Source organism: Pogoniulus pusillus, chromosome 11 (assembly GCF_015220805.1).
Source record: "Pogoniulus pusillus isolate bPogPus1 chromosome 11, bPogPus1.pri, whole genome shotgun sequence".
Lineage (NCBI taxonomy): Eukaryota > Metazoa > Chordata > Aves > Piciformes > Lybiidae > Pogoniulus > Pogoniulus pusillus.
The window spans coordinates 19,688,304-19,710,341 of NC_087274.1; the positions used below are offsets into that span (position 1 = coordinate 19,688,304).

At 38.8% G+C, this 22,038-nt stretch overlaps 1 protein-coding gene across 11 annotated transcripts in view; it reads left to right on the forward strand.

Moving 5' to 3' along the window:
* The window catches only part of KCNIP4 (potassium voltage-gated channel interacting protein 4), a 332,118-nt gene that overhangs the window by 238,581 nt on the left and 71,499 nt on the right, over positions 1–22,038 (forward strand). Inside the window, exon 1 of one of the 11 annotated variants that reach the window (XM_064151353.1) lies at positions 19,370–19,822. The exons of 9 other annotated variants lie outside the window; for them this stretch is intronic. In XM_064151353.1, coding sequence (XP_064007423.1) covers positions 19,711–19,822 — 112 coding nt within the window. In that variant the 5' untranslated portion in view covers positions 19,370–19,710. Of the gene's footprint in view, positions 1–19,369; positions 19,823–22,038 lie in introns of those variants that run through there. One more of the 11 variants, XM_064151346.1, reaches the window with a different exon arrangement.

Below are 22,038 nucleotides of genomic sequence, written 5' to 3' on the forward strand. Positions count from 1 at the left end.
GATCAGAGCCTGTGACATCTCTTTTTTGTTTATGACACTCTACTCATCAGATTGGAGGTTGTGAGAGTAATTCAGAATGGCAGAGGTGTTATGAACGTGCTCAGGCAACCAGGGAGAGGAGATAGAGAACCTCTGTTATGGAGGAAGATCAAAGAAGCTGAGTCATTTAGCAAAACAGAAAGCAGGAGTGAGATATGATCAAGAGGGAGTTAAAATATATCTAAGATAAATTATTAAGCTGGCACAGGTAATAGGTTAAACTGTGAGTCAACTTGTGGTGCAAATTGAAGCTCCAAGAGTTTTCCAATATGAGAAGGAAGAGGGGAAAAAAAAAATCCAATTTTAAGGAGGAAGAGTGAATTTGGTATAGCCAAACATTGTTCTTTGGAATCTTATAGTAATATTCTTTCCTGTAGCTGCTACCTACATTTTAAGTTATGGAAGTAATCCTTTCACTTCTGCTTGTATCTGGATAATTCTTATACAGTGCATGGCTTCTTCCTACCAGAGAGTTCTCAGCATCACCTTTCTAATTATTTTGCTAATCTACTGTAAGTAATTGGATCTTGCCTGCCTGTTTATGATTGTGAATCTCAGAAGTGGGTTTATGAGGATTACTTTATTTTTTTTTTTAATACCTGACTTGTTACTGAAGTTCACTGCCAAGACAATCTAGGGTTTTGACGTGGATTTGTGAGTCTCCTGGTATATCATAAAGATCAAGAGAGATTTGTTGTCATCATTAACGTCGTGTCATGCTAAAGGCTAGAGGGTTCTTTCACATCAATTATAAGACCCTATTGTGAGAAGGCAGCTGCTAAAGCTCTCTTCACATTGTCAGGTCAGTTGTGACAAACTAGCTCATCATTTGCTGTTTCTTAAAATGGTTTCCATGCTGGTTTTAGTCTGATCCACTCTGTAGTAATGCCTTCAGATTTACTTGAAACTTTCTGTATCACTGACCACAATGTTGTTGGTTTGGCTTCTGTTACTTACTAACCTGTGTGGCAAAACACTGCAAGCTACAGTGCTCTGTCTGCAGCCCAGCAGCAAGTTGTCTTTTCCAATCATCCGTCAGCAACAGACTGGCATGGAATTAAATCCATCTGGTCTAAGCTAACATTGGGAGAATGCTACTGGATTGCAAGAGATTCTTGACAGCATTTCAGAAATACTTCTTTGGTAAAAAGGTTTTTGTTTTGAATAAGAAACAGTGGTTTGAGTGATGACACACTGATCATAACTGTTATGCAATAGTAGCCAAAGATACACTATCAGAACACACTGTAACTGAGCTGATTAGAGTCCAGTTATGTAGAGCAGAACAGAGATACTTGCATGTAGTTTTTTTCTTCTTCCAGTGGGGAAAAATATAGTTTCAAATTCTTTACAAATCTGACAGTCCTCTCCACCAATTCTGGCTGTTTCATAAATATTGTATTTCTTGCTACTAAGATTTCATCACATCTCTTACAGATGTTCCCTGGTCAGACAAATAATTTCTGTTTGTATCTGTTTTTACAAACCATATAAATTATGCAGTACACCAGGAGGAATCTATACTTATTTAATGTGAAAATCTGGATTTTAAGATGCATTCCACAGCATGCACAGCAAAACTGCAGAGTGAAAATAAGGCTTAGTTATGAAACAGGACTAACAAGTAATGTAGTTGATTAATTATAGTACAATTTGTATTCTTTAAGTGGAACATTAACAAGTGATCCATGCTTCAACAGCTAAAATATAATTTCAGAGTCAACATTGTCATTTAAACCCTTAATGCCATGTTGGAAGGTATTAATTTAGGTGGTACTATAATTGTCACTTACTGTAGGTTTGTCCATATCTGGAGATGCAAACTGGATTGCAAATTCATAGTACTTAAATGAATTAGATGTCAACTGATAATTAAAATCTAATTCACTCAGCCCATGTAAGCATGCAATTAAAAAAAAATAGCTTCAGTATTGCTGAGCAAAATACTTTGCTGATTTGGTTTAAGTTGGGTGTTAGAAGAAACTTCTTCACTGAAAGGGTTCTCAAACACTGAAATGGGCTCCCCAGAGAGGTAACTGAATCCCCATCCCTGGAGGTGTTTAAAAGAGTTGGTGAGGGACATAGTTTAGCCCCAGACTTGGCAGAGTTAGAGAATAGTTGGACTTCGATGATCTTAAAGGTCTTTTCCAAGCAAAACAATTCTGTGATTCTATGAAATGAAAAATATTGGTTGGTTTGTTTGTAAAACAGTTTGTGTTGATGGCACAGTCTTTGGCACAACTGAAAACATGAATGTTGAAACAAGAGCAAAGTTATTGCTGCTGTCTCTGTAGCCAGGAATTCTTCCACTTTGAAGATTTTCTTTGAGATACTCTGAAAAATGAAATAAGGAGACAAATGTTCTCAGAGTTGGATTGATCATATATTTTTACACTTTAAGTTAAAGTAACTTTTTTCTCTTTTCTGTCTCCTTTAATGACATTTTTATCATCCTAAACATATCTTAGTGCCTTCCTCAGTTTTGAGGAAATAGACCAGATGAGTCATGAGGCACTGAGATGTTGGTGATGAGAACACTGGAACAGCCTTTGAACAAAAAGCCATGTTCAAAAACTTTGATTGGTGTAAGGAACAGTGTGTCAAACATCCACTACATCCTTCAAAAGAGCACCAAGAACAGAGATCTTGCCTCTCTGTCTCTGTTTCTCAGCATGAAACTTAGCACAAGAAGGGTGATCCACACAGGCAGTAGATGTCTGTGGTGGGAATGGAAAGGTTTATAAATGCAAACATCAGATATATTCATCTTTCTTTTAACAAAGGAATTTTAATGATAAAATGGAGCTAAACAGCTGCAAAAAGTTTTCAAACATAATTTATTGATGCCTGTCATTTTCCACTTGAGGAAGCATTACCTATTCTAAGGGATGTTTCACTCATGGATAATTGGATTTGATATGGAATTTTACACTGAATGTGTAGAAGTAATACATTATTTAAAATATATTAATATTTCTTAAACCACTTTTTCTACTGCATGAGACAGGGAAAGAAAGCTATTTTAAAAGTGTATTTATTTATGAAAAACATAGCTATAATGCAGCAGCAGGAAAGCCTGCATTTGTGCATTGTGAGATGCTGCTGCTAAAACAGATGGAGTCACTGCACTGTACTATATGTGAATTAGCTGGGTCCAGTGCTGTTCCTCGAGTGTATTAAGAAAAGTGTGTCCAGAAGATCAAGGGAGGTTCTCCTCCCCCTCTAATCTGCCCTGGTGAGACCTCATCTTGAGTATTGCCTTCAGTTTTGGGCTCTCCAGTTTAAGAGGGACAGGGATCTGCTGGAGAAGGTCCAAGGGCTACGAGGATGATTAGGGGACTGGAGCACTGCATGATGAGGAGAGGCTGAGGGACCTGTGGCTGCTTAGTCTGGAGAAGACTGAGGGGGGACTTGGTAAATATTTATAAATATCTGAGGGGTGGGGGTCAGGAGGAAGGGGACAGGCTCTGCTCACTTGCTCCCTGGGATAGGACAAGGAGCAATGGATGTAAGCTGCAGCACAGGAGGTTCCACTTCAACAGAAAGGAGAACTTCTTTCCTGTAAGTGTCACAGAATATTGGAACAGGCTCTCCAGAGAGGCTTTGGAGGTTCCTTCTCTGGAGACTTTCAAGGCCTTTCTGGATGTGTTGCACTGTGACCTGAGATAGATTGTCTGGTCCTGCTCTGTCAGGGATGTTGGACTTGGTGATCTCTTTGGGTCCCTTCCAACCCCTGACATCCTGTGAAACCTGTGAAGCTAATGTTTGAATGTGCATTGCAATTATAACAGTAAGAATCTAGAGAAATGGAAAAGGATATTTGAAACTTTGCGCAATTACAAGTCAGTTCAGTGTTCATACAGTGGGTGGTCAGGACAGGATTTTTCTCAACACTGTGCTCAAGTTTCCATTCTGTATTTGTTCAGTTAAGTGCTTGTTGAAATTTAGGGCAGTTTCACGCTATGCTTGCTGGAATGCATGGATGAGTTGGGAAAAAAGCCCCGGATTCATTACAGCAAGTAATCTTTCCTGCTGTATTGATCGTGCTGGAGTCTGTGCTTAAATAACTGTGCTAGAGAAAAGAAATAATAGCCTAATAAAACATGCCAGGATGCACACTGAATGTGCTTGGAAATTAAATCTTAATGACTCAAAATTCCAGCTGATTAGACAATTGTCTCTTGAACGTGCATTTGTATCTATCACAGTTGTGCCCAGACTTCTGCAAGAATATTGGTTGGACATCAGGGGCCTTTCATTAGTATGAAGTTGAATCCAACTTTACTTGCATCAAAGACAGAAGCTATATCAATGTTAACAAGTAAGGCAATCAGAAATAACTTGGTGAACTAAAGTTGTTTGGGTTTTTTTCCTGCTGGGATGGCCAGTAAGAAATCAGTCTAATACATTTTTAATCTTATAGATAGCTGCCCCTTTTTAGCATCACAGAAGTCTGTTACTTTTGTATTTGAAAGAATACACATATCTTTGTATGTTTGCTTCATACATTGTGGATAGTTTATATTCACCTGGAAAACAGAAGAACACAATCTCTGAGAGAATAGGTTGGCTAGATCATTAGAAGGCACCTATTTCAAAATGCCTGCTCATTTTTATGGTTAGCAACTGGAATGTAAGCCTGGATTTCAGTTATAGCACTATGAATCTCTTTGACTTCACGCATCCCTCAGTGCCGTTCTTTCTCGCAGCACTCCTGAAGGTAGTTTTCTCTTTGTGAATGTGCTGTTGATGTTCTCTTCCTTAGCTGTGCATTGCTCTTGGCTCATTCATATAGCATTGTTTCTTGTCTTTATTTAGTGGGTATACTTCAGTTGTTATACTGAACGTCAAATAATGACCTCTTATATTCTATTTATGCTATTTAATCAGAAGTTTGCAATGCCAAAATCACACCAGATAATTTCTCCTACTGCTGCTGTTTTGCTTTTTCCTTCCTATGAACTCAATTTCCCTTTTTTTTTTTTCATTTTTTGACTATTTGCCTTCAGTCATCTGTTGCTGACTGCCTGATTTACTCTCCCCAATTATTAGCATTGCAATTGTAAACCTGAAGCTAGTATTTCCAGATTTGTATTTAACAGCTGAAATAGCATACCCTCAAAGGATCCATTGACTATAACCTTACTAGGCTATTGTGTGTGTAAGAATAAAAGAGGGAAAAAATAGTGGTTCTTTTTCCTGTCAGTTATCTTGGTGATCATTAGCAGAAGTACCGTTCTCAGTGCTAGCATTCAGTACAACAGCTTGCTACGTACAAAAGTAGCTTTCCTTATTAGTAGGTGGCAATACTGATCAAAACTAATTTGCAGTTGCAGTACTTACCTAGGAGAATATGAGATGGAAATGGCATAATAGTGTGACATTACTGCACTGCAAGTTACCTTAGTGGAAATTAACTTCTCTTACTTTGCTTTATTAATTTGAAATAAACTAGATGAGGGTAAAGCTGCTTAGAATTCTGTTACTTCATTAAAGGCATTCCAGATTTTCAGGGAAAAAAATCCGTACTTCTGTTTCATATAGGAATAGTTTGGGCTCTGTACTTCTGTCTCCTCTGTACAGGTGTGTGGACACAAACCAGAGCACTGACAAACAAAATGTGGCTGAGAAGCTAACTTTTGTTAGCTGTCTTTTTAGGCAGGTTGATTCTTCCTTGTTGCAAACACACCTTAAGGAAAAAAAAAAAACCAAACAAACCCAGACTTAATGTTCTAGGAGGGTCAGTGCTTGTTCTCTCTGGCAAAAGGACTGAATTCTGGAGTCAGAATGTATTGAAGAAAAAACGGTAGCACATTACCAGGGGAGAGCTGTGGGAGCTTGGTGGGCTGGTTCTGTGGAGCAGGAGCTTACTAATTCTGGTAACTCAGAAGCAAGGACTCTCTCTATTTTATTTTATTTTTTACTTGAAGATTTTAATCAACTGTCCATCACTGCAGCTACTGAGAAAGGAGCAGTGGCAGTTGGGAAGGGAGGGGTATGCTTCAGTCATACCTTGTAGTTCCACAAGGGTCAGCACCACCACCCTTTTTAAAATCAAAGGTAGGATCACCGAGTATGCTAAAGTTGTGTAGTCTTCTTTGTTCGAGTTAATCCTCCAGAGATTTATACAATTTAACTTCTTGAATCTGTTTTTTTAACTCCTCTTGTTTTTCTTCTTTTCCTTCAGTCCACTTTTGTACAGCATAATTGGTTTGTCTTTGCTAAGCAACTGACTGAACCACAGAATTAAACAAAGTACAAGCAGAACTGCTGGTGTGTCAGCAGTGGTATCTAGTGAGTCTGATGTGTCGACAGCAGTGCAGAATTGGAAACCAAAGTGTTTTTATCTGTTAGAAAAAGGCTTTAATTGGGGGGATCATGATCTGCTAAAGATAAAAATACACAGTGGTGGTGGAAAGAAGAAGCAGCTGATCAGCAAGTGCAATGAAGATACCTCTTCCATTAAATTTAGAAGCAGATTGATACTTGCTATTCATTATAAATTGGTTTGGAATTTGAGGGTGGATATAAAAGAGATTTAACAGATGTAGATAGCCACTTTTTAATACAGTGCTGGAGGCACAGCTAGAATGATTACAGTGGTGTGAGAAAGGCTGCTCTTCGTTCTCAAGGAAAGTGAAAACAAGAGATAAAAGATGTCAAATTGATGGAAGGGGTGTAATATTTCATGGACAAAAGTTCCTGAGATATTTCAGTGCAATAACTTTATAAATCTTCCTTAGTTGTTATTCTGCAATTGGCTAGCATTCAAAAATTGAAAAATATATGAATTTCTGTCTGCAGCAGTGCGTACAAACAGCTTGCCAGGGATGCACAACTATTTGTGTTCATCTTATAAGCATAGCTGTTGCTTTAATAAGGCTTAGATCTATCTTCTCAAACATCATGGCATATTTACTTGTATATTTAAGCATGTCATGAAGTAGAAAGTATTTTCCTTGGCCATCCTATTAAAGTCACTAGAATTCCATGTGCAAACTCTGCTGATGTAGAAGATGTATGTTCTTTTTGACTTACTTGTATGACTGCAGTGTAGCCTTGGAAGTAAGAGCAACAGCCTCCAGGCAGTGCAGCTGTCAGGTGAAACTATGATTCTGCCAGCTGTTTCTCAAACAGCTTTGTGGACACTTGCAGCTCCTACTCTCCGAGGAGCTGGCTTACTCAGCCATGTTTTCTGGTAAATGCATACCCCAGACTACAGTCAAAATTGGGAGTACTCACTATGGAGTGACTCAGAAAAAGAACTGTTTTTAATGGGGCCTTGTGCAGCAACAGACTTTTGAGCAAGTTGGGCAAGAGATTGTTCATGCAGTGGCTCTTGAGTCACATCAAGGTGTAAAAAAATGTGCTTTGCACTGCACCCAGGGAAGCAGATCTAGCTGGAACCCCTGATAAAAGACATGAGGGGAGTTCTGAGGTCAACCATCAGAGTTTTAGAATTGAGGATACAGAGTATTGGAAACTTCGTACACTCAACTGAGAGAGATATTGGCAGCATACAAAGGACTTTGAGTTGCACTTCAAGTGATTGGTAGTAAATCACAGCACTTTCTGACACCTTGTTTGCTGGTGTTGAACTGAATGTTTAAAGGGAAGACTCCCACATCATGCAGCTGGTGCCAGCTGGAGCAGGTGAGTCACACTGAACACTCATGGGCTCAAAGGCTATCCCAGCCACCTAGGAGTTTTGGACTGGTCAGAAGGCAAGGACTTTTGGAATGTCACAAAAAAAAAACCCAAAACCGCCAGTGCATGAACTTGAATAGCTTTTCTTAGCATTGACTGTTCTCTTACTGCTGTGTTTGTGTCTTTTTGTACATCAGGTCACAGTTCTGGCTGAGAAATTATTCTGAACAGTTCTTTTACTGCTGGGCAGCTGATAGGGCAGTGGACAAAATTAAGGTGATGTAAGGTGAAAGCTAGACTCACTTAGTGTGTGAGTCAGTTTTGAACTAAGAAGAGTATACTGTACCAAATCACTGAGGGTCGCAGGCCAACAATTGCTGTGTAGATCAACATGCAGCTATTTCTTTTTCAGCCTCTTTATTCACTGCAGAACAGCTCTTGATGTATTTGAAAATGTTGCAGATTCTCCTAAAGCCTTAAACATTTACTCCCTGTAGTGCAGACTGGTGCCTGCTTTTTCACTTTTTGCTTTAGGAAAGCTGCCTTGTACAGCTGCTTGAACCAGTCTTTAATACTGTGGCTAGCCTGCAGCTGGGTACCAGAGGGAGCCCACCACCGTCCTTTCCCTGTTCTCAAAAGTGGCCTGAAATTGCCTGTCCTATCAAATACTGAGAACTTCTACTCAACCTCACTGCTGTCAGCATGGAGCATGCTCTGATCACACTGATTTAGCCACCAGAAAGCTTGGAAATGCAAAAGTAAGCTGGATACCATTCTACCACACCTAGAGCATGTTCATTTTATTTTCACTGGAGATTAAAAGTTGCAGGAAGGCTGAAGTAGTTGGGACTATTCCTTCACTTTTTTAGTGTCCTGCCTTTTTGAAACTTGCCTTTTGCTGAGATGCATTCCTGAAGAGCGTAAAACCTCTTCAGTTTTGTGTCAGCCCATCATTTTATTCCAAACCTTCCTCAGAGGCATCATGTTTAAGCACTACCTTGAAAAAAAGACAATATCTTGAATTATTATTTTTTTTTGTTTTAATTAAACTTTGAAGCAATAGATACATGCTTCTTAAACTTAATGATCCATAGAGAATGTCTTATGTCTTTCCAAATAATCTAATACGTACTGGGGTTCAGAATGGGGAGAAATCTGCCTTTTTTTTTTTTTTACCTCCAGCTCCACTAAAAATCTTTATAGTTCTTAACTCATTAATACCACTGACAACCTTCTTTGGGGATGAGAAATTCCCTCATTCTGCTAAATGGGCTCCTCTATCCAACAAATAAGCAAGCAATCACAGCTTAACCTTTTCTGCAGTTACATTCCCTTTCCCCCCAAACAATTAAAAGTGAAAGGAAACTTTCTGCCAGTGGGAGCATGTGAGAGTGAGGCCATGGCTGTGTTCTATCAGCTTGCAACTCAGAGCAGCTATCACACCCATCTCTTTCAGTGTGCTGGACAGCGCAATGCATAAGGAAACAAAATGTACTAGACTTTAATTCACCAAGAAAATTTCCCAGCTGGCTGAACGTGGTGCAATCTAAACTTGTTCCTGTAGCCAGGATTCCAATCAGAAAATGTAATCCCAATCAGAAGTGCTAGTCCTATAGACATATCCTGTATGGTTATGTTAAATATAAATTGAGATCAGTTATAAAGTACATTTTTGAAAGAACAAATTTGACTTAGCTGCATTTTTTTTCTGGTACTTGTGAGCATATGGGCTGTGTATCTTGTTGAATCTCACACAATAAGGAATGCTGTTCTTGTTTCCTACTGCTTTTCCTTGTATACATCTGGTATGACAGCCAATTTTGGCTTTGTCTTGCAGTGTCTCTCTTCTGGCTATGTCAGTTAAAACCCATCAGGGATTTGTTTTCTTGTTTGCCTGCTCTTTCATCATTAGACTGTGGCTTTTGTCTTCCTGAACCTCCACAGGATTTCTTGTCGTGGACTGCAACCATGAGATCAGTACCTAAACACTGCAAAGTATTTTGAGGACAAAGGCTCCACATTTTTTATTTTTTCTTTGCTTTGTTTACTCAGGGTTTGTTGTTTGTTGTGTTTTTTTTTCTTTCCTGGATGGTGGTGGTGTCTGACTTAATCTATGAAACCTCACACAGTAGCAGACAAGCAGCAAAGTGCGTGCAGAAGGGACACCATGCTAGGGACAGCAAGCAACTGTCAGACCTGTTCAGGCAGCCTTGGAACAGACTAATTATTCTCCAGTGTACCACAAAGTTGCTTCAGTGAGAGGCTGCCTGTGTTACTGTCACTATTAGCAAAGAAATGTCTTTAAGTCTGAAAACAAGCATTGCCAAAACGCACATCAGTTGCAGCAAGGGAATGGGCCAAAGTCTTGGCGCACACTTGGGATTCCTAAACTGGAATACAAGTTCCTGAGAGCTAAGGGCATAGACAGACATTTAGTGCTGAGGGGAAATTTATTTGGTTTTGAGTGAAAAACAAGACAAGATTTTATTAAGTATTTAATATTGTTTTAATGAGAGGAGGATGTTAGTGAAATGCTGAGGCTGTGGCTGGCTGTCTCACCATACAATCTTGCTTGTGACTCTACCCAAAAACTAGGTATGATTTTTTTTTTCCCCATAAAACTGTTTTGCCTAATTAAAGTGAGCTCAGAAAAGAGCAGCATGACTGGAAAGCTAGGGAAATGGCTTCTGAGGAGATTAGAGAAATTAAAATTCATAGCCTGGTGCATGGATGATTATTAGGTGGAAATGATTCCTGAAAAATTAATGGCAGCAAAAATATTCTTAATCTTAAAAATGTCAGAAGATGGCTTTAAAGTGGCTCTAAAGTCCAGCCAGCTCAAAATCATTTTGGCTTAATAGGAGGAAAGCATGCAAGTATCTCACTTACAGAATTTGAGTATGGTGTTATGCATATCAGGAAGCACATGGAAGTGTATCTCTCATTACCACAAACCCCATAACAGGATATCTGCTTTAATCTGTAAGCATGGAGATCATAGAGACTGTGGTAAACCCTGCAAAACTACTGAAGGTGAAGATTTGATCCCAACAGTAGCCTAAGACAATCAAAAGTTGTGTCTAAAGTTTTGTTGAATGCTTCTGTGTTTTGTTACTTCCATCATCTCAGCATCTACAAGAACCTCATGCCGCTGCTATTACTTGGACATTTTAATGCTTCCTCAGGGAAGAGCCATTACCTTCCTTTTACTTACTTAGTGATAAGGCATTGAAAGGTTATTGCTGCCTTCAGAGCTTGAGTTGATACTGTTGTTTTGCACAGTGCTAAAACAGTAGAGTTGTTGGAGCAGATTTTTTTTCATTGTGTTGCATGGCTCCTCGAATATCAGTGTAGGCTCCTGCACTGGGATAGGGCTGTAAGCCAAGAAAAGAACTGCATTAGGAGCTGAAAAACATCAAGTTAGGCTGTTACTTTCAACCCCTTCACCATAACTTTTATTCTCTTGGGAAAGTGTGAGAGACTAACTCACAAAACCTTTACATTTCCTGAACTCTTAGTACTCTGCCTAACATGGTTTTGATGGGGGAATTAGAAGGCTTTAGTAGCCTCTGAGGTTACCAATACACAGAAAGCTCTGAATGGGGGTGGGAAGTTCTTCCTTTCAGTGTGGGAACTATGCGTTTGCGTCCATGTAACCTTACTTGTTTCACTTTGTTACTACTCCTGCCATTTCTCATCAGTAAAACATTCACTCTGGCTGAATTTCAGGCCCTACATTGGGGAAAAAACCCCACTGTATCAGTGTCCAGAAACAAGAAGAGATATGGTCCTGAACAGTTTATTTTCAAATGTACTTGGGTTCATATTTAACCCTAAAATTATTGCCAACAAGAATTAATCATATTTCATAATATGAAAAACTATATCCTTCTGAAAAATCTTCTACCTAGGAAAGGAAGTTAGAAAATAGAACTGCTTGAGAGACTCCAGCACAGAGCCACAAAGATGATTAAGGGAATAGAACATCTCTCTTATGAAAAAAGACTGAGGGAGCTGGGGCTGTGCTGCTTGGGGGAGACTGAGAGGTGACCTCATCAATGTTTATAAATATGCAAAGGTGAGTGCCAGGAGGATGGAGCCAGGCTCTGCTTGATGATGGCCAGTGACAAGACAAGGGGCAATGAGTGGAAGCTGAGGCTTAGGAAGTTTTGTGTAAACATGAGGAGGATTTTTTTCACTGTGAGGGTGACTGAACACTGGAACAGGCTGCCCAGGGTGGTTGTGGAGTCTGCCTCTCTGGAGATATTCAAAACCTGTTTGGATGAATTCCTGTGTGATCTGCTCTAGGTGATCCTGCTTTGTCAGGGAGACTGGACCAGATGAGGTTTTGAAGTCCCTTCCAGCCTCTGACATTCTGTGATCCTGTGAAATGTCATTGAAAGGGATGTAAATCATAGAAACACAGAATGGTTGAGGTGGAAGTGACCTCTGGAGAACATCTGGTCCTGCATCCCTGCTCAAGCAGGGCTGCCTAGAACTAGTAGCCCAGCAGTGTAAACATTATAATGTCCTTTACAATGTCCATGATTTTGAATATCTCCAAGGAAGGGAACCTCTCCAGCCTACCTATGCAACCTGTGCCAGTGTTCTGCCACATCCACACTGAAAAAGTGCTTCCTGGCATTCAGAAGGAACCTCTTGCATTTCAGTTTGTGCCTGATGCCTCTGGTCCTGTCACAGCACTACTAAAAAAAGCCTGGCTTTGCTGGCTTTGCACACCTCCCTCAGGTACCTATATACATACACACACACACATATATATATATATATGTAAGATCTCACCTCAGCCTTCTGTTCTTCAGGCCTTTCCTCATAGGAGAATTGCTTCAGTCCCTTAGATATCTTTATGGCCCTTCCCTGAGCTGTGTCTGATATGTTCACTTATCACTGGGAACTTGACACATCAGACATGACCTTGTCTGATGAGACATATTCATTTGGTCAGTGATAGGGAAAAGAAATAAGCTATGACGTGCTTCTGAAGCTAATCAAAACAATAAATAATAAATCAAATAGTAATATATAATCAGATGCTATGGACTGATTCTGAGTATTGTGTGATGCTGAATGGTAACTGCACGTTGCAGATCTGTGGTCATATCTGTGCATATGTGAGGTATAGTCCAGGATTTATGCTTTACACCTAAAGGGAAAGGATGATTATGGAGTTTTAAAAGTTATCTTTCCTGGAGGTACTGCTGCCATCTAATATGGCTTAACTCATTGTAGCTCATCTTTATATGACTTCTATACTCATCTTTTAACTAGTGCATCACACGTGGAAATGTGTCAGACTTCATTTATAACACTTGCCTGTTGCTATGGAAAAATGCAGTGCTTCACCTTTTTGAAAACTAAGGAGAGGAACAGAACATTTAATGTACTTGGGTTATTTTATGTCAGGGAAAGGCAGGTGTGTCACAAGTGCTGCACAGTAGCAGTGTTTAATGTTTAATAATACTTTTTTTTTCTTTAATTGCAGACCTTACGTTGAGCTACTCAAAGCCAAACACAGCTGTTTTTAGAAGTCTTGCACAGGATAGAATAAGGATTTAAAATTGATAGATGATGGGCTCAGAGCTTTGGGTGGTGAATATCCCTGTTGGTCACTAGAATGTCTTATTGTTAGCACACAAAATTGTTTTCTTATCACATCAGAAAGCACCTAACTCTTTTTTGTAGCAGCTCATCCTGTGGTTATTGAACTGGACAGTCTATAGAACCAGAGCTTCCTAAATGTATGGGCAAGTGTAAGTGGATAGATTCATAATTTATCCATCAGAAAATGACTGAATATGGAGTATTCTGTCCCATCACTCCTATCAGCTTGTTCTGTAGCTCTCCCAGGAATTTCTTGTTTGTGTGGATAAAATAATTGATAATGGTGTCTTTTTGCTTCAAAGTACAATTACAAAAATCACAGTGAAAGAGGAAAAGCAGCAGGTCAGACACTGCTCTTACTGTGAAAAGACTGAAGAGGAGGATGATCATGCAGGGAAAAATGTTTCCTTTGTTATATGCAGAAGAAGTGTGGCGTATGTGTAGTGTTAGTCAGAGGAAGGTAGGTCAAAGACTTAACACAGACAGTACTTTAGTTGAAGGGGTGGGAATTAAAGATGTGCAGGTGAGGCATGGCTTGGTCTTGAGCTTCTTTAAAATTCTCTTTGAACTTCCATTCAAGCAGTTCAATGGCCAGAGAAATATCACTCAATTAATTTTAAAGCCAATCTTCAGCATGCTCTTTGGGACCAAGTTTATTTTTACTGGTGATTCTCTGATGGTTCAGTTAAGATACCACAGCTGTACTACAGCTAATAAAGTAGTTGGCTTCGACTGGTCCCCAGAAGTTCCATCATATTGCATTTCTCCTATGTTGACCTACATTTATGCTTGCAAAGTTGAGAGTGGCAAGTCCTGCTGCTGCAAGATCAAGTGTATATATAATTTAATATAAAAAGAAAAACAGGTCTGTAGGCTGAAGATGTAGTCACATAAGAGATAATTTAATATCTCAAAAGAGCCAATGGGCTTTGCAGTAAAACAAGCCAGGATTTGATTAGTTGCTATTACTACTGTAATTTAACCTTGTTTCGGAAAGGGGTAACCTCTTTGTAATGTTTTGCTAAAGCTTAATAAATGAAAATGCCACCGCTTGTCCCATAACCCTGCTATTTAATTTACAATCCATTTGCACAATAGCAATTTTAAGCATCCTTGTCTAGCATGCTGTATGAATTAATTTTATAGAAAATTTAATCCACCTGTAGCTGTTGGGTCATGGGGGGAGTTGGCAGTGCTTGTCTTCTGAGATTCTTTTCAGTTCTTGTTTTCAGATCAGTAATGGCAACAGTCCTTTGATTTAGATCAAAGCAAGAACAAAAGCTTCTTCGGAGCAAGTGAGAGTCAGAAGGTGAAAATGAAGAGGGGAAAAAACGTAATAACATCCCACACCATGCTTAGAACCAGCCTACTGAAATAAGGAAATCAAGTTTTCAACATTATACATTATAGTGTAATTTGCTTCTAAATATGAGACCAAACCTTCAGAAGCTTGGGTGTTATGTTTGCTCCCTTGATTGCAAATGTTAGCAGTGAATCTTATCTTGCCTGTACAGGTGTTGATGATTTTCATTTTTTCTTTCTCAGCCTATATTAACTTACAGTCATTAAAGATTGAGGGCACTTAGTGTAAATATTAAAGATTATACATGAAGCTTGACAAGTTTAATCTCAGGTAATTACACTCTACCTTGCTCTTCAGACTAGCAAAAGCTTCCCTGCAGTTTTGGATTAGTAATCTGCTAGCGCGGTGCTGTGGTCTGCAATAGTTGTGGCGCTGATGTAATGACCAAAGTGATTCCATGCATTAGTCTCACTTTTCTAAGCATCTAATAAAAATTATACAATGTTCTGTGATTACCCATAGCAGCCTGTGCAGGAAGTGTTGCATTAACAAAGAAATGAATTCTTTTTATACTGAGAATAATTATTTGCAGGATATGTGTAAATTAATTCTGGTTCTCCAGATGCTTTTAGTGGACCTAAGTTTTTTTTCTGCATGTCTAAGATAGAAAGTTGTCTGTGTATAAAACAGTAGATTATTGCTTATTAAGAATTGCTTATGAAGATTTCTACTGGCTGACTAGCAGGAGGATTAATTTCATTATCTCTTAGATGGTTTTCTTAGTAAACTCAGATCTGGCATGAACAAGAAGCTGAAGATTAGCAGTTCATCTGACCTGTACATAGGTACCCTTTCTGTGTTTGACAGTTTCTTTCTCTTTTGGCTGACTGATATTTCCCTCTGGAAAAGAGAGTACAAAAAGAAGGGCAGCTAATTAATACTTCCAAATTTTCTTTCTATTTCTAACTCCATCAGCAGTTTCTGTTTTCAGCTACATAGGGGGAAATATCAAATAGTGTCTAATGAACTATTACTGCTAGCCAATTAAGACCTTTTTTTCCTCCTCTTATAGATTAGTTACAACACTGGGCAGATTTCATCACTTAGGAAAGCAGTATAACTCAAGTCAATTAATGAATAATAATAGATTCTTGCCTTGAAAGCTGTTCAACTTTGATCAGCCCCTTTTCTACATTAGACAATGGAAAATCCATAATGCCTACACAGAAGAGAAATGAAAATCATTATAAGTATGAAGAGATTTCTGTTTGAGAAAAGCCTGAGAAGACTTTTTACCAGCAGATGTTAAAAATATAATGGAAAAAACATAAGACACTTCAATGTATTTAGGATCAGGTAGGCTAATACTGTTCTACTGTGTGCTACTCTGATGCACGGAAGTCAGAAGAAATTGAAAAGAGAGTTTACACATTACAGTGAAATCTACAAAGTACAAATAAAATTAGAGCCTGTCTTTATTAAAACTAAAGCAAATAAAGAAGTGAAAATCTCCCTTCTTTTTACTGTGCTAATTACAGTGACAGGTTCTAGTTAAACACTAAGAGTTTACTGCAATTAAACTAGGTTACCGATTCATATAGAACAAGTATGATACTGTTAGATAGTTTTGAAAGAACTGTGTAGTCATACATAATTAGAGGGAAAATTTGTACTGTAATACAGTGATCATAAGAATATTATTTAGCTGTTTTTTTTTTAATTTCCAAACAGTTTATTTGTTAATTATTCAATTCAAAGCATCCTATGCATTACAAACATTTGCTGCCTCTTGTGATGTGTTAAATTAGGTGGAATATTGTTTGCTTTGAGATGTCAGCTCTATGCTTTAAGACAACTTTGAAATTATTAAAGTTCCATTTATCTTATCTAAGCTTTATAAATAACATTTCTAAGTGTTTTTTTTCTTCTTTTTCTAAGAAGTAGTGGAAATTTTTAAGCATTCTACAAGCATACAGCAGTCAGATCTAAGATTTACTTGGTATATAATACACTGTCATATTTAACATGTCTTTTCAGTATTAATTTCATTCCCTACATAAATTGTTCTACTTAGGATGGTTAGAGTAGCAAATAATTACTTGAGATTGCTTGTGGGAAAATGTTAGGACTCCCAAGGGGGAGTCTTCTTGTAGGACCCACTAATTCTGGTAGATCTACTGTGCCCAATTGAAAACTTGGGACCTGTGATTACAGTGCTTTGGTACATTTTTCTTACATCCATTTACTTAGGAGAGAAAAATTTGTGCTTTTTATGCTTGTCTAACTAAATACCAGAGAGAAGGAACTGGCAGGAGCAGAGCCAGGGTCGTGAACTCTTCCACTCCATTTTTTGAGGAACACTATGGCTAGCTATGCATTCACACCCACTGCAGCTTTGGGCTGTAGCATAGGTTAGTTTTCAGAGAAGCTGTGCACCATCACAGGAGCATATCAGTTTAGAATTATAGAATGGTTTAGGTTGGAAGGGACCTCAGAGATCATCCAGTTCCAACCCTCTGCCATAGGCAGGGACACCTCTCACTAGAACCTTGTAAATAGTCCTCCCAAGCCTTCCTGTAGACCCCCTTCAAGTACTGAAAGGCTACTATAAGGTCTCCTTGAAGCCTCTTCTCCAGGCTGCAGAGCCCCAACTCTCATGGCCTGCCCTCATAGCAGAGCTTTTCCAGCCCTCTCATCACCTTTGTCGCCTCTTCTGGACTCACTCTAACAATTCGATGTCCTTCGTGTGTTGGGGGCTCCAGAACTGCACACAGTACTCCAGGTGGGGTCTGACAAGAGCACTTTATTTTTATCTGCATATTTATTGCTAATTCAGGAGTTCTCTTTGGTGGAGTAGAGTACTAATGTGGTTATGTTTTCCCATAATTAACAGTTCAGTAAATGTACAGGGTTTAACGAACCTGAATTTTCTGCAAACAATAGAGCTCTGCTTCCAATCGCTTTGGAGTGGAATTTTGTCTAATATCTGTTTAGAAGGGGTAGCTTCATAATAGTGGCAGCACTTTTTTTTCTTCTTCTGTGCAACCTATTGAAGAATCACAAGAAGGTTTGTACATACTTAAATATGAACTAAACCATCACTGGAATGCATTGTAATGTCAAAAACAAAGCAGGAATTAGGGAAAGAAAATGAGTTAGAGAATTGCATTGATATTGGAAGATGTCAGCCCCTAGTCTAGGTGCTTCATGCAAAGGAAGATGTTTTCTTTTGCATCCTCAGGTTGACATTGATGAAAAATTCCTTTTCTTCAAACAGCTTTTAAAATTTGCTGGTAGTGTCAGTACAGGCACCATGTAAGGATGTGTCTACAGGTTCACAGGGAAAGCAACTGCCATGCAAATTGAGAGCATATATAAATAACAAGGAACTCATGACAGTCTAGTATTAAATACCCAGAAGAGCAGAATCATTGCTTATATATTGCCTGGAGAAAACTGCCTATATAGTTGCCTAGATGTAACTCGCATTAACTGAAGTACACACCTGATTGTTTGAATGAATCAAAGCATGCAAATTCCAGAGTCCTGCCTATATGGAAAAATCTGTGACTGATTAGTTACTGTGATTTAATAGAAAGAGCCTTCAAAGAACCTCCCCCAAAACTCTGATAGTAAATTGGAGATTGTATTTTTCTTTCTATACCTGGCAGTCCATGAACAGTAGATAGTTAGCATTGCAATTTATTATGCTGATATAAAATTATAATGTGTTTCTGGACAAAAATAAAAGCTTCTGAGCTTCTAAAAAGTTAGTAGAAGTTACTTCCAGTGTTAGCAACCCTGAGGTGAGGGCTTGATATTGGACATAATTTATGAGACTGTTCTGTTGGTGGTAGTGTTAGATCATGTTTCTTCAGTGCTTAAAATTATTTTTTCTGAGACTTGTGCCTTGTATACCCGTGGGCAGGATGTGATTAAATTGTTAGGATGGACTTGTGAATAAGCACATTGGGTTTAACCTTATAGTATTCAGATTTAACCTTATAATATCTGTGCATGTGCTGCACAAATATTCTTCTGAAGCTATTCTTCACACTGGGTATCCTCTTGATAATCACATTAATAAACACAGGACAGTTAGTTTCATACAGACTATCCAATAAATCAGCTGGGATCGTAGACCTCTTTTCTTTTTCCCCTGATGCATAGCCTGGGTGAAGTCTTCCCAGAAGCTGTAGAAAATGTCTAATTCCTGTTCATATATATCAGAGTCTGAGGTTCAGCGCCTCTAGGTTCATGTCCTTAGCCAGAAAAAGCACTGTGTTTTTTTCCCCCTTTTTTCCCCCCCAATCAATAGCTATACATTCTTTCTGGCTACAGAATGGGGGGTTTGGGCAGTGCATGTCTCCTTGACAGCACTATATTTTGCTAGCTGCAGGCGCCGATTGTGCTGATGTGTATTTCTTTAATTGCCATTCTCATTTCCACTGAAGATTCTAATTAGATTCTGGTGATGCTTAGGAAGAGAAACGGACAGTGTTTCTCCGAACGTTATTACTTCTAATGCAGAGGGCAGCAGTTTTCTGACGTGCAGCATTCAGCACACCTGAAAACTGCTGTCTGTCTTTAGCGAACTGTCATTTGTCAACCTTAACAAAAACTGTGCTAGGAGAAGCTGGGGAAGGGCTGCGAAGCTGGGGGAGAGTCACAAAGCCTGGGTCTGGAGGCACTGGAGTGCAGAGTGCTGAGAGCAGCATGCTCCCTAGTGCAAGTTTCCAGGGAGCGTTTCTTCTTGTCTCTGACACAGCCAAGTCTCCAGCTCTGACACAGATGTTCCTCCAGCAGCTCTGAAGTAACGCTGCTTGCTGGATACAATGTCACACCCAGGGGTTCCTGGTCCATCTCAGCCTTCTAAGAGGACTTGCTACTGATGAAATCAAATGCTTAAAGAAGCATGAGATGCAGGGCTTTATCTAATGTTTTGTCTCAGCTGGAGTGGCTGGTGAATTGCCACAGCTCAGTACAGTGCTGCTGTACTCCACTGCAACTTTCTTCAAAGCAAACTCCTGGTAAAATCCTCTAATTTCCCTCTGATTGAGAACTGGTGTCAAGACTGGAATGATTTACCTGTTGGAAGAATGTTGACTCTCGAGTGGGAGTCAGAGGGACTGCAAACAGTGGGTATTGTTGTGATAATATTTGCATCTCTGAAGCTGCTTCATTTGCTGGGACTGATTGATTTTTCAGAAGGTAAAGTGATCACTCACAGTTTGTGCTGTTTGTAGGTGTGGTGTCTGAGAGAGAGCATCAGGTATAAAAGCTGTGAAATGAAAAGGCTCGAGAAGTTAAAATACCATGCAGAGTAAAAAATTCTTCTTTGCTTCTGCTGGTTTTACTTTGCTATTGTAAAACAGAAGTAGATGCTAGGATAAGATTTGTCTTTTGTTATGAATTGCCAAGTGTCCCTGAGTGGATGTTTATTGGAAAGACTGAAAGCAGTGAACATAACGCCTATGTCAGCTGCCTTTGAAAGCTGCTCACTGCTACTGAAGTTGATAGATTAAGTGAATCTTAGTTCAGTTCACGTTTATAAAACGCTTTGCTCTTCTGATTTATGATGCAATTGGAGTTTTGTTCTGTATCAGTAACTGTGTATTAAAAATCCATTTCAGAGATAAATGCAAACCACTCTTATTGTAGAAGGAGCTTTAGGATGGAGCCTGCTTGGCACCTTTCAAAAAAAGGCATAGGTGCCAACAGTAAATGTGGGTATTTGAAATAGATATAAAGTGAATATTTGTTTTAAAATTCCTGTTTGCTTGCTTGAATTCCTGTCTGCTCTCTACTCTATGGCTCATGCTGTTTTGTTAACTCTCAAAGAGGACTTCATGTTAATTTGAATAGATTTCTATGCAAAGTGAGGGTTTTCCCCCCCCACACGTTTTATAGAAATGAGCTATTACAGTTCAGTTATTAATGAGATCTTTCGCTGTGGACTGCTGTAGTAAACAAAAGCTATTCACTCACTGAAGCCCTTGCTAAAAAAATGCTGCTTTTATTAATGTGTTCATACATATGAACCCAAACCAATCCTTTTTACCTTCAGTCAGAATCACACAGCCAAGGAGAGCACTTAGTTTTCTGAAAGATTAACTTTTCATCGTGGAATAGTATCTTTGATGGATGCAGATTCACATCATCACCTCATAAAATTGTTCAGCTGATGAAATGTGAAATGTTTAACACAGCACTTTTACAGTTACTGAACTATCGAAATAAATCATCTTTAGATCTCTGTGTGGCAAGAATGCATAATACCTGTGGTCTTTATATATACATAAAATGTTTTGGTTATGCAATTAGAAGATTACTTTTTGAATTTTGAACAAATGAATCATTTCTCTCTCGTAGCAGTGCTTGTTCATTTTTTTTGTGCTCTGGATGTGTAGCATTTTTAGCATCTAAAAATACTCTTGCTAGGTAAGTTTTAGCTTCCATGCTATAACACATGATAGGGGGGGAAAAAAGGATTAAAATGGAATTTTTTTTTTTAAGCAGACCTACAGTTCCATCCCTTTCTTGATTTCTCACAGTATGATACTGCCATTAAGTCTGTGCGAAAATGTTTCATGTAATTTCAACTATATTAAATCACCTTTTCATTAGAAAAAGAAATAATCCCCTTGCAGAAATTATACTGATTTAAATACAAATAATAAGTTCAAGACAATGCATCAATTGACGTGTAACTTTTTGTTTTAGAGCACCCATTAGTGCTATGGCATTTTCTAAAATGCTAATATAATAACTTTACTCGAAAGTACCTAGCAACAAAAAAAACCCCTGATCTCCAGATGTAAAAAAGATAAACATTATAAAGTGTAGTGTGTATATTTCTAACATCTGCAGTGTTACTGACTCCAGTGACTGTGGGAGATTTCCAGGTACCTTTAGGTTCATCTGTGCTATTTAACTCTTCCAGATTTGGAGACTGCTGTCACTATTGCACAAGAATTCTGCCCCAAATAATGAATGAATGTTTTTAGGGTATTCAGAGCTAATGGTTTCTTATTCTCCCGCTGAATGCAAGGACAGGTTTTCTGTTGATATACAGAGGGCTGTGTGTGAATGCCCAGTGTTTATTCTGAAACTGGAATTGAGCAATGAGCTCTTACCCTGTACCTCATGGAGGAAGGGCAAGAGCCCTGAAATGAGTTTGTTCATGTCAGTATGCTTGTGCCAATGCATGCCTGTACAGGGCAGAGAAGTCCTTAGCTGCAAACTTGTTACAACTTCACTGATTTTAGTGAGCTTCAGATGATATATTATGGCAGTTTCTACCAGCAGAGCAGCTGCTCTAAGCTGACAGAAGCAGAAATGGGAGCAGAACTAAAGTGGTCCACAAAAGCATCACGGACAGGGAATCTGAGCTGATTCCATGTCCAGATAGGGAACTATGTTATTCT